This window comes from Coturnix japonica, chromosome W, assembly GCF_054131305.1.
Source record: "Coturnix japonica strain WE chromosome W, WE-NBRP24, whole genome shotgun sequence".
NCBI classification, from domain to species: Eukaryota; Metazoa; Chordata; class Aves; order Galliformes; family Phasianidae; genus Coturnix; species Coturnix japonica.
Genome location: NC_140701.1, coordinates 2,898,166 through 2,911,807, shown reverse-complemented (window position 1 = coordinate 2,911,807; position 13,642 = coordinate 2,898,166). Strand labels below are relative to the sequence as shown.

The window sequence follows — 13,642 nt, the reverse complement described above, 5'->3', positions numbered from 1 at the left end:
TACTGTATATTATCTACTAAATGCAAGGTCCAGCTCTTGTTCTGTGCTTATTAAATTGCTCCCAGTTGAGGCTTTTTTTCAAATAAGAGTGAGTTGAAAATATAACAAGTACTTTAGGATGTGAATGGAGACTCTTACACTGGGGACAACAGCAGATAAGAAGCCTGGAAGTTTCCTTCAGATGAAATCAATGACAAACTGCATCAAATTTAGGTGCTACCAAACTTAAACTTGTCTAGTTCAGAAATACAATTAATTCCACCGGATTTGACTTCTTTGGTATAGCCAAGGACAAAACCTCAGCTCTGTAGGTCTGAATAGTAAGCACATCACAACTATTCAAACAGATCTTTTACTGAGATGCAGCTGTCTTATTTAGTGTCCAACGACTTTTAAAAGGAAATGGAGCAGACCCTCCAGAAAACACACAATATTTCAAAGACTCCAGTGAAGGAAGACTGTACGTTAATTAATTCTTCATCTTCATGATGTAAATCAAGCCAGGATACGTTACCTCTGATGAGCAGATTGGCTGTGGATTTGGATTTGCCAATTGAGAACTGAATGGTGCCTGTCATATCAGTGGTGGTTTTCGGTATGGTCAGCCGGTGGATGGTGCCTTCTTGCTGCATAATCAAGTTTCTGCCAGCCTGTAAGATTTCTTCACGCAGATACCACTTGGGAGGTTTCATAGAAGGAATGGATATCTCGCATTCAAATTTGGCTTCTTCAGGCTCAGTCACATCCTCATCACACAGCTCCTTTACTAGATTAATGGATTGCTCTTTAAGAAGGATGGAACAAGAGAAAGCAGAGATTTAGAAGGAATATAAAAAACCCATACATTATCACCCTACTTACTCATGTCAGCATTACTGCACATGAACACTACACCTATCAGCTCAAAATGCCTTAAAACATCATTAAAAAAGTAGTAGAAAGAAAGGAAAGTTGTTAAGAAGTCAGACAATAAGACTGACAACCTGAAGAGAGCCCAGATCTTCTGATTCCCAGTCCAACATCCAAATCAAATCATGACCTTCCCATCTCGATATCAAACTCCTCGCATTACGAAATGGAATAGAGGATCAGTGAAACACAGACATTGATAATTACTTTGGTTAAATACAGCAACGTAGCTCTGAACAACAAGTTTTCTCCTAGTAAAGGTCTCTGTAGCTCAAATGTAATGACTCTACTTAGGAGAAATTCATTTTCCAGGATGTTCTTGCCCTTATAATTGTAACAGTGGCAAAGCTGGGGACTGAACTCTTGAGTACTGTGCTAACTCAAATGTCTCCCTTTTCTTTACCACACTTAACATCATATATATACCCTAACATTGTATATATTAAAAAAAAAAACACAACCTGTGCTCATTTCAAACATACAGAGAAGATGAAGAAAAATTCAAGCAATGTTTTTATCCCTCAACGTTCAAACACAAATCTGAAGTCTAAAGGTAGAAAATCAGCTTCCTAAGAAAATCGCCTGTTTTACTTAGCAAAGTAAATCCCAAAAGACAAGCTGGATATTTTGTGGGCAGAAAGGCAGGTAGGTTGGAGCTTTTATTTCTGTGAAAGGTCATGGTGGTGTTTAACTTCCTTGACATTAAAGCAAAGGATGTTAGCTGGTTTATAACATAAGATAATTTAAGCAAAATCGTCATCAGAAGCATAATTACCTTTCACTGTAAGATGGGCACGAGATTCTGCCTTTTCTGCTACAGATTTTATTTCTGCGGCATCCTTGACTTGGACACGTGTGTAAGTCAGCGAGTAGGTCTTTCCTGAAGCAGAGAACCACAGAGTCACTAAGGCTGGAAAAGACCACTAAGGTCATCTAGTCCAACCGCCAACTCATCCCTACCAAACTGTGCTCTTGAGAGCAAACCCACAACTACACTTGGCTTCCTTGAGCAAACAGCTCTGAGGCACATGGCCAGGCTGAGCATCATCCATCTGGTTTCACAGCATCACTGCCTGTTCTCTCATGTCAATGAAACCAGCCATTCCCCCACATCCACATCCCACCAAAGCTGCTTAGTGTTCCCAAAGCAAATGCTCACCAGTTGTTTCCAACTTGAAGGTCATCTTCTGGCCAGCAGCCTCGCAGATGTATTCTCCAGCATCTTTCTTCTCCAGCTGCTCCACAACCAGACGCCGTGTTTTGCCCACAGATTCCATTCTGAACTTTCTGGAGGAGGCAAGCAGTCTTCCATCCTTGGATCATTTTACTTAGATTGGATCCTGTGCTACTTCACAGCTGAGGGAGGCACTTGCTGCCAGGGCAGCACTCACCTCTTTCTGCACCTTCTCCTGGTTTATAAACACAGGTTTTGGCTCTGAGGGAAGAAAAGAAAAAGTATTGACTGAGGGACTGAAATGAGACCATCTTGCAGGTTTGTATGTACAGGTTGGAACAGGTTTAGGTTACCACTTGTGCCCAAACTAATAGCCTTCACTAGAGAATATCAGCTCTTCTGTTGAAACTAAGTGTCAAATCTAGGCAAGAAAGAACCTAGGAACTGAAGGAACCAAGAGGGTCCTTGAACACCAGTCCCATGGTTGCAAGTCACTATGCAAACATATTGAACCCAAAAGAACATCTGTCCTGCAGGCAACCAGAACCTGAGTTCCTTTTACTTCAGACCCACTGTGAAACATCAAAACACATAAACGTGTGATAGTCAAATCACTGGCTGCCTTTTCATGACCCAGAACAGTACTCCTGGCTTCCTGAACAGACTCCTCATGGCCTCTACCATTGCCACAACTGTGACTGTCAAAGACACAAAGGAAATATGCTCACCAATGCAGTCCTTTGTTCTTTGTGTGTGATTTGCAGATATCTATTTTACTTTGAGCTCTGGGAATAGTCAGCTCTACCAGGTCTCTTACTGTGAGTAGCAGACTCACCTATCCAGATGCAGCCTCCAACATAAAGGCATAGGAAAAAGGCAGTGTACTACTAGGAGAAGTTCCTGCTTCTCCTACCATGAAAGCCTGCACGTACAACATGCACTCCAGCCTCACTGCACATACTTATCTTAGTCAAATGTTTCGGTGAACAAGAATTACAGTTTGGGATCTCAGGCACAGGAGAGATTTGAATAATATCTTGAATATTGCTTCCATTGTACATATATCAGTAATTATTATTCTACAGACAGACTGAAACAGGTCTTTGTGCCATACTAAAACCAAATACTTTCTACAAACCCAGGCAATCAAGTCTAGGGAAAAAACCTCAGCACAGACTACTGCAACTGGATCACTGTATAATAGAAACTAGATTTTACTTTACTGTTCTCTGCTGTATTTCATACAACACCTGTCTTACCTGTGACATGAATCTTGAAGGTGAGTTTCAGGCCAGCAGCCTCGCAGCTGTACTCCCCTGCATCTTTCTTCTCCACCTGGCTCACCACCAGCCGACGCTGTTTGCCCTCTGACTCCACCTTGAACTTCTTGCTCCAGGTGATCAGTTTCCCCTCCTTGTACCACTTCACCTCCATCTTCTCCTGGGCCACCTCGCAGCTCAGCGTGGCATTTTCTGTTGGTGCAGCCTTCATCTCCTTTTGTATCTTGTCCTTCTCTGTAAACACGTCTTCTTTCTCTGCAGGGACATCACAAGAGTCACACAGTTTTGCTGTAGTCTGCTGCAGAGCTTACTCCAGTTGCCCGTTTTCATTATACTTGCACTTCACAGGGAGCATCGTGATGCCTCACTAAGACAGGAAAATACTTTCCCCTCTATTTCGCCTTGGGAAATGATAGACATATCATTTCATGTCATATCATATCATATCACATCATATCATATCATATCATATCACATCATATCACAAAGCTAAACATTTTGCAGTCTGATAGCAGATTTGGACATGAGATTTAGAACACCTGCATGCACTGCTGAACCTCCTATCTTATCTTTTTTTCTTCTGATGTCTCTCTACATTTCCAGTAAATCAGAAGGGAACGGCCCTCTAGAACAGGTTGCCCAAGGAGACTGTGGATGCTCCATCCCTGCAGGCATTCAAGGCCAGGCTGGATGTGGTTCTGGGCAGCCTGGGCTGCTGGTTGGCAACCCTGCACATAGAAAGAAGGGGGTTGGAACTGGATGAGCACTGTGGGCCTTTGCAACCCAGGCCATTTATGAGTCTGATTATTGGCATTTTCCAGCTAATTGTGTCACTCAAATTTTGTAACCAGATCTCTTCAAACACCTCCCCTTTTCTCACTCCTTGCATGCCTGGTGTGTTCTTGCACTGTAACCCTGCAGACACCAGCTGACTACAAGAGCTGCACAAGTTACCCTCCTTGCCTATGGTTTGTTGCAGTAATTCATTCCTGGATGGAAAAGCACATGTAGAAAAGTGTTGCTATGAGACTAGATGACAGAGAAAGTCCTAGAGCCAAAATGTTTTGCACCAGAGAGGCTGTCAGTTGATCCTCCAAATGCAAGACACACCAAATGAAGCGTTCCTTTATCTCTGGGATTCCAAGCATTTTCTCACCTCTGACTTTCACTTGGAATGTTGCTTTGTCATCTTTTGTTTCACAGCTGTAGCTCCCTTGGTCTTTCAGGGTCACATTTTTGACCATGAGGTTGCGGTGCGTCCCCTGGGAGATGATGGTTGTCTTCTGGTCCTGCTTCACCTCTGTTTGATCTTTCTTCCATACAACAGCTCCGCTTGCAGCTGACACCTCACACACCAGCTCCAGGTCTTCAGAAGGACTGACTGATATTTCTGGAGTCATTTTGGGCTTGTTGACAACATTATTGGCTTCATCTGAAGAAAAAAAGAGAAAGTGGTTTACATCCTGACTCAGGCTTATTCAGCACAGCATGAAGATACAGTTAGAACTGATTGTAATGTCTCTGCTCATTACATTTGGGTGATCGAGTTTCACCTCTGGAGATACTCACATACAAACGTGTGCTTGATTCTCCTGTGTAAGGAAAGAGTAAGTTCTATGCAGACAGTTCTTATTTCTTTTAATCAATTCTGTATTCTGCACGTGTTCTTCTGTAGCTAAAATGAAGGCAGCTAAGTAACGTGTTTTCAATGCATGAACAAACCTATTCAACACCTTGTCTCTAAGCTAACAAGCAGCGTTTGATGAGCACATCAGTATTTCATGCCCTTCATTCCATCCAGACAGAACCTGCCTGAGGAGCAAGCTGATGGCTGTCAGCTACAGGCAGACCAAGCTTAGTATTGCATTTCTTACAGCAACAACTGTTGCTTTCAGTCACTGGATATACCAAGGCCAATTGCTATGCCAGGCACATTTATGGCATCAGTGAACAAATAATGCATTAAAAATTGTAATAGACAGGAGCCATCTATTCTTTTAAAACTAGGTGACCAAAACTAGGTGACTAAAACTAGGTGGCCAATTGCTATGCCAGGCACATTTATGGCATCAGTGAACAAATAATGCATTAAAAATTGTAATAGACAGGAGCCATCTCTTCTTTTAAAACTAGGTGACCAAAGAAGAACAGCCCCTCTAGAGTCAAGCTGTTAAGAACTAATAGCATCAATCAGTATCACATAGATAGATTACTTCCCTGCCCTAAGACCATCTTGTGACCATTTGGTGCTCCTAATTAAGCCCTCTTGATGGCATTTTTGTCTGAGCCACGTGACATTTTGTGATAGGAGTTACTGCTAGTGTTCCCTTCACCCTACACCAAAGTAGGAGGTATCCATTCTCAGGGAATCATGCAGGCTTCCTCTGGATTTGATGCTCAGAGACAGCCCCAGAACTTTTTAAATCTTAGCTAAACTCTCATCCAATAATGTTCATCAAACAGTGCAACTTGTCCTTTGGGGATGCCTTTGTTCTGCATCCACCAGTTCCAACGGAGTCTTCTTGGCTTGTTTTAGATCAGTTTTTCAACAGATAAAGAAAGGGGCTTTGAATTACAAAGTGAAATTGCAGAATGCATGATTCTCAACCAAACAGAACGGGAGGTGGGATGCAGGGTGAATACCTGAGCCAACACCACCTGCAAGCAACCCTTCAATATCTTAGGAATCTCTAGCCATCCCAAATCCAGTGTTGTGCTTGATCTATCATCTCTGCTGAGTTTTTAGCCTGCTGATGGTGAGCATCATGGTGGTGATGGGTGAGCAGTTGGACTAGAGGGTATTAATCAACCTTAAGGAGCCTGTGATCAGAGGAACGTGAATGTGCTGTTAAAGGTCACAAGCGCTGCACTGCAGCATGAGCATACACAGCAAAAGGCTTTCAGTAGAGCTTCAGTTCATAAATGAGGACTGGGTTATGGAAAAGAGGTTCAAGATAGAAACCAGAAACCAGATCTTAACGCCAGGTTCTGTGAATGCAGCCAGTTGAATTTCACAGATATTGACTTTCAATGACAATTTCTTGTGTTATTTTACCCTCCAGCTCCACCCTGAACAGGAACATGTCAGTGACAAGCATTACTCCTCCAGGCTTGACCTGACAGTGCTTTACTTGTACTATGAGCTAATGGCTGTGCTTACAGCACCTCAGGGAGACACCTCAGAGATCACAACGTCCTTCGGGTACAGCAGGAGACACTCAACTCTCCAAATGTGGAGTTTAATTTGTCAAAAGAGGAGACTGGATTCCCATGCTAAGAACTTAGGACCGTTTCAGTCATAGGTTTAAATATGATGTAAGTGCTGAGGCAATTCATGAACTAGAAGAATGAAGCCCAGATGTCAGGGCTCAAGTCGTGACTCCAGTTGTCTCTTTGTTTATGAAGTTTGCCAGTGCTGAAACAAAATATGGGCACACAAAATATGTACGATGGTAAAGAACTGCAGGGACATTGCTGACCATGAGGCATTCATTTATCATAAGGCCAAACATACACGTTTAATCCTAGTTCTAATTGCTAGATTCTAATTCAGAAGCTGGCAAATTGGCAGCTTTTATAAACCACGTACCAGATTACCTTATCTCCACAAGTTGAAAGACATACACTGTACAGGGGACAGAGCCAAAGGAAGAAGCCCAGGGCTTAAAGAAAATGTCTAAACTCGGAAAACTGAGGAAAGAATTGGAACAAGCAAACTAGAAGGAAATAAATGCAGGGTGTTCTATTACTGCATTGTAACCCCCTGGAAAACAAATCGAGCCTAAAAGATGGAGACAACACTTAGGACTGAAAAGAAAAACAGAATTCCTTTATGGAAGTTAATTGGAGCGCAAAAGTTAGATGATGAAACTGGCCTCTATTAACACACAGTGGAATAATTGTAGTCACCTCACCACTGCTGGATGTGAGCCCAGCCACACAAAAGCAGCTGCTGGTTTTCACTGCAGATATAGCAGGAAGGAGGAACAGCCTCCGGACTGGACCAGCTGAGCGTGGCCCTACCAGGATTTGCTCCAAAAGTCTTATTACCAGTAGTGCTTCCTGCTGAAATACATGGGGGTCCTCCTTTGATTCCAACCCCAACCCACCCCACCATGCCCCCTGATAACATCCATCAGGGCCACATCTCCACAGTTCCTGAACACCTCCAGGGATCCCACCACCTCCCTGAGCAGCCTGTGCCAGTTAATTCTGAGGGCAGACCTGCCAGTATGAAATATTATGCTAACGTGACAAAGAGGGAGAAGAAAAGCAAAATTAAGACTAGCTGACAAGCCTTGGCAGGAAGTTCTGCTCTCCATAAGTTTAGTCCCGTTATTCAATTCTGTTTGGAGCTGTCTCCATGCCTCTCTGGAGTTTGTTCATTGAGAAGAAGCAATTAAGTAAGCTCTCCAATGCCAAAGTGCATACACTACTCTAGGGCTATGTTGTTTCTCCATGGATCAACAAGGGTGACAAGCCAGAAGAATATGATGAAGAGCCTCATGCATACTCAGTGTAAAAAAGAACAAGGCAATTGTTGCTGGGAAGAAGGTGCATTTGCATTTGTGTCTTCTGCAGAGGGTACTGCAGAAATGGAAAGTCTTCCACTGCAGCAAACAAAGGGCTCTCATTTACTGCAATCAAGGCCCAGCGTGTGGATCTCAGAGATCAGACCTAAACCCTGCAGCAAAACAGAGACCTGCGTGGGAAAGTTCAGTTTCTCCCTACATCTGTGTAAGAAAAAGCCCACCATGGAATGACAGCTAAGTAAACATCCCTGTGACTCATCACAGGTCTCTTCTACATGTCAGTGCTGAGCAATTCAAGATATTTAATTTGGTCTTCTTGCCAGATTTACTAAGTAAAAATCAACCAAACATCTCCTTCTACTGATTAAGAATGCTCTAAACATGCTTCTGCAGAGGTTTCCACCCAGTGACAAACAGCTCCTCCCATCACGAATGTTTATTTGTTATATTTGGTCATGCAACGCTGATTGATATTATTGGAATGATTGCTCCCCTACTTCTAAACTATTCCAGTGCAATCAGAAAGGCTGTCTGAACCTGGAGCTGAAAGTACTGCTCTATGGTGATGCAGTGGTAAACCTGGTGACTGAATGCACTGGCCAATAGCTGTGAACTGCAGACATTCATCAGCTGGCATGAAGCAATCTGGTTCAGATACCAAGCAGCTGGGTAGATTGGCTTACCCTACACTCAGTGCTATCATGTTTAGGTCATTACCAGGACTCACATCAGTCCATGGGATGCAATTTCAGGTATTTGGTACAGTCAGTGAATGCCTGCAGCCCCAGTTCTAATCAGCAGATCACAGCAACTATGCCTTGACTGGAAGAGGAAAGGAGAAGGATCAAAGCAAATACCTCTCACTTTCATCTTGGTGCTGACATCAACATTTTTGGCAACAAATTTCACTTCTGCTCCATCATCGTTCTTGGTGACGTTCTTTATCATTAGGCTGTGAGTAGTTTGGGTTCTCTTGATGATCCAGGTCTCGCTTTCCTGTAAGACTTTACCATTGATGTACCAAGTGCCGCAACACGTTGTTGTAAGGTCAATAGTAAACATGGCATTCCTTCCAGGTACAGCTTCACCAGTTGTTAGTGGGGATTTCACAGCCAGGACTGGTTCTGAGGAAGAACAACATGGATGTCTTAATGCTCTTTAGATGCAAGTCTGGGATCTCATTTAGAGATGGAAGATTAAATCATAGGTACATTTCTACTTCACCCTTTGCATGAGTGCTGGAAGAAGCACTTCTATGCTTCAAATCTGTTACAGAAAGTTCTGCCTCTTGCACATGTGAGATATCAAAAGATAATAATATTCATGTCTCTGTCACAGAAACATAACTTGTATCACTTTAGTGGTAGCTGGAGGTTGATAGGAGATAGGAGAACTAGGAATAAAGGAAAGCCTTTGGTGTGTTAATGCACTACTATCCTTCAAGTCAAAGGAAACATCTTTAGGGAACCAACACAGCTGCTCAGCACACACTGACCCATTTCCATTCGGGCTTTTGTGCTTACCAAGGTGCACGCTCCCTGGGAATTCCAGAGACGGGCTCTGTCCATGCGCATTGACTGCAGACACTTGGAACTGATCATCAGCCTCTTCAGAAAGATTGCTCACCATGAACTCTGGGACGGGGACATGAGACTCGTGGCACCTCACCCAGGTGAAGCCAGTTAGTTTATTGCGTTCCACAATGTAGCCATCGATTGGAATGGGGGTTGCATCTTCGGAGGGGACCATGCCAGCGTCACTGAGGTTTCTGTTTTATTTTTCACCACGGAGTCAACTGGGGGCTGGGTGGGAGGTTTTCTGGGAGCTGAACAGAAAGAAATACAGAAATATTAGCATAAGGTCATGTAGGCTGGAAAAGACCTTCAAGATCAGCAGACTCAACTTTCAGCATGACCTACTGAGTCCCACCATTAACTACTGTGCTACCTGAGGACATACATGACAAGCTTATTCCTGCAGGTATTTGCATAATGAATATATTCACCCTCTGGTTGCTTCTGAACATTTTAGAGGTTAAATTCCCATCAGACTTTTTCACTGTGTGCAGCCACTGATACAGGCAGGAGGCTGGGAATTACCTGATGGGCTCTAGTTACAGACTACTGACACAGTCAAGGATTGATTTCATTTCATTTTAGCCATCAGAAAGTATGGTGTCTGCTTTAAGTCACCCAATTATAATTTAAGACTCCAATTATAATCATATGGAGAACAGCGCATTTAGGAGAACTCATCTCATCTCAATAAACCTGAATGAAATCACAGAATCATAGGATCACGGGAGGGCTTGGGTTGGAAGAAACCTTCAAGATCATCCAGTTCTAAACACCCTGCCATGGGCTGGCTGCCCACTAACCAGCTCAGGCTGCCCATCACCCATCCAACCTCGCCTTCAACACCAAGGACAGGCATCCACAGCTTCTCTGGGCAGCCTGAAATGGAAGCAATGAGCCACACGTTGAAGACACTGAAATATTCATTACTGTAGAGAGAGCCAAATACTCCATACATATTGCCTGCCTGGTCAATTGCATTAAAATGCCAACAACAGACTCATCCAGCTCATTGAAAATGGTGTGAACATGGCGTACAGTATTCTTCCAGCAGCTAGTTAGATCTGCAAAGTGCAAAGACAGGAAATCTCAATGCCATACAATTTTCCTGACCCATCCTGACACATAACTGCTTTGATGTGCACTGTTACCAGCCTGTCAGTTGCTGTTAGTCAGTGCTGGATGCCAAAGGTCCCACTAACATAGCATGAAGCCAAAAGCTAGACGCTGGAATCAGATCTCCTGACCTTACCATCAGAAATTGAGATGTCATATTTTGCTCAGAGGTGCCTGCTTTTAGGAGGGACAGCTACCGAGCTTTTTCTGCTCCAGGAACCAGCTTGAGCTCCAGAATTTAAACAGCAGTCAGAAATTAAACTGAGCTTTGTCACCTCCATCAAATAGAAGGAGTGGTTGGGTGGTACAGCTTTCCAAATCACTTAGAAACTGGCACAACAATCAGATGCCTACCTTTTCTTTTTGAACTTGTTAATACATAGAGCTTAATAGCATCAGAATGCCCCAAGCACTTCAGATAACAGGACAGCTATAAACCCTTCTTTAAGGATTCCTTAGAGTAACTGTAATTCAGTGGTGCTGGTGGGAGAACAGAAGTCGTGATCTTCCCAGATGGTGAATAGAGTTGATGTTCACATGCAGACTGGTGCTGCAGCACAGCCAGAAACCACTCATTTGGGAAACACAGCACCAAGAAAATAACAGGAATAGCTTCATAAAATCAGGCAGCTTCACCCAAATTTCCGTCTGATCATCACAGTGGCCCTCCTTTGGACCCACCCCAACAGCTCCACATCCTTCCCAGGCCTGGACACAGTGCTGCAAATAGGGCCTCACAAGAGCTGAGCAGGAGGGGACAATCACCTCCCTCTCCTGCTGGCCACCCCTTTTTCAGTGCAGCCCAGAACACACATGGATCTATCTTTTTCATATGTATATTCCCATAGATGTACATATATATACCACACCTACACCCCCACAATCTGCTACAACTTCATATTCCTCCCCACAGTCCCCGACAGCCCCCAGTAGCCCCATATCACCCTAAGGCCCCCACAACCCTCTATCTCTCCATACACCACCCCTTAAAGCCCCAGACCTGCCCATATCCTCCAATAGCTCCCCACAACCCCTACACACCCTCAGAGCCCCCTAGAGCCCCTAGTCCTCCTATGGCCCACCACAGCCCCATATCCCCCCTACAGTCCCCCTCAGCTCCTTTTACAGCCCCTGCACAGCTCTATAGAACAGTCTGATAGAACTACCTCTAGTAGAAGCAATCTCCACACAGAGATCCTTTCCCAGTGGCACTCAGCCCTTCAGTGGGGTCTAAGAGAGCTGCAGCCAGACTCAAACACAACTGCTCACACAGCTCAGCTGCCTTCACCTGTGCTCCTGACGCTGACACATTGCAGCCCCACATCCCCCTCTGCCCCCCCCACAATGGCCACTCCCGCGCACTGCGGCTCAGCCAATCGGAGCCGGCGGAGCTGCCGCTGCCCAATGGGAGGCCGGGGGAGGCCGGCGCTGGGATGGGGAGAGGAGAGAAGAGACAGAGGCAGCACTGAGGTGGGATGGGCTGATGGGGAGTGCGGGGAGGACAGGGGGGTGTGGGGCTGTGGGGCTGCAGAGGGGGATGTGGGGCTGCAGAGGGGGATGTGGGGCTGCAATGTGTCAGCAATGTGTCTTTTCTTCCCTCAGAGTTATGATGAATGCCAAAGCAATTGCTCACCACCTACCAATCAGTGTCCAGTTAGCCTCCTAGTAGTGGAAGAGATTTACATGAAGTTCTACCCCCTTCAAAACTCCTTCCACAATATGTCATATAGTATGGAATATCCTTTGGCCAGTTTAAGTCAGCTGTCCTAGTTCTGTTTCTTCTCACTTCCTTGGGCTCTCAGCTGAGATTGACTGTGGTTCTGTACAACGCTGCCTGGCAGCAGCTGTAAGCATCACTGCGCTATCTCCATTGTTTCTCTAGAATGAAAACGTTGTATTGTATCAGACAGTGAAGAAAATAATTCAGTCCCAGCTGAAGCTCAGACATCCTTCATTATCTTGTGCTTAGGATTCTTTCCCTACAGGAAATGTGAGGTAATTATTGCTATTTGGTACTATGTTCTGTAGCCGAGCTGGATTTTGTTATCCTTGAAGAAGTATCTTCCTCTGAAAGGGGAGTAAAACATGATGCTCCTAATGAGCGGAGCAGAGACACAGATCTGATCTGAGTGTTGGTTTCACATTTTTGTGATGCTCTTTGCTGCAGTTTGTATCTCGAGAGAAGCCCTTGTGGTGTCAGTCTGTTGTGTAACCTGCTCTAGTTTTGTGCCTCAAGGAAGAGTGATCCTTTAAACAAATGGTGGCTGTACAGAGGGTATGGGGTGAGATGCATTCCTCTGGCCCCATCCAATGGATTTTCTGTCACTGAAGACTTGAAGCACAGGTTAGGTACTAGAAGGCTTGAATATTTCCTCACCAGTAGGTTAGAGCTTTGCATTTTGTAAGCTGCTGGTATCTCGGAGTAAAGCAAATCATTACAGCACGAGCATTTTCCTAGGCATCTTATGAAATCCCTCTATCTAAGGCTACTGGAAGGCACTCTGAACAAAGATCATTCTCCCCAGCTTCTCTTCTCTGAGTGGGAGCTTCAGCCCCCTGCACAGGCTGGAGGTCATCCATAGAACTTGCTTCAGAGTTTGTTTCAGGTTGTTATCCTTCCTGGCCAAAAACCAGATACAGTATTGTAGATGTGGTGCAATGAGTGTTGAAGCAGGAATGACTTGTCCTGGTCTGGTTGTGCTGCTTTTTAATGCAGCTGATGATCTTGTTGTACTTCTTTTCTGTCAGAGCACACTGCTGGCTTGCATTCAGCCTGTGGTCTCTCACCACTTGTCCTCCTAGTCCCCAGGTCCTTTCCAACAGATACAAGCTAGTATTTCCCACCTGGGATATTGGAAGATGGGAACTTGCCAGCAGTCAGTGAAGATCTCTGAGACAGCGAGAGCGAGCGAGCTTTGAGTAGACTGGGAACCACTGTCTACAGCAGGAAATAAGAGAAGAGAAAAGATGTTTCCTTGGGCATTTGGGTGGAAATCATTCCTGACTGCTTTCTCATCCACCGGGAAAATCTGCTGATTGACAATTTGAAGCTGATAG

At 44.5% G+C, this 13,642-nt stretch overlaps 1 protein-coding gene across 1 annotated transcript; it reads right to left on the bottom strand.

The window, feature by feature from the left end:
* Positions 1 to 335: 335 nt before the first annotated feature.
* LOC146754226 (myosin-binding protein C, fast-type-like) lies at positions 336 to 10,586 on the bottom strand. The gene is made up of 3 exons (XM_085527488.1): positions 10,583 to 10,586; positions 1,685 to 1,819; positions 336 to 784 (listed from the first exon to the last, which is right to left on the bottom strand). The coding sequence occupies exons 1-3, from the start codon at positions 10,584 to 10,586 to the stop codon at positions 393 to 395; spliced, it is 531 nt and encodes a 176-aa protein (XP_085383614.1). The 3' UTR covers positions 336 to 392.
* Between the last annotated feature and the right edge of the window lie 3,056 nt (positions 10,587 to 13,642).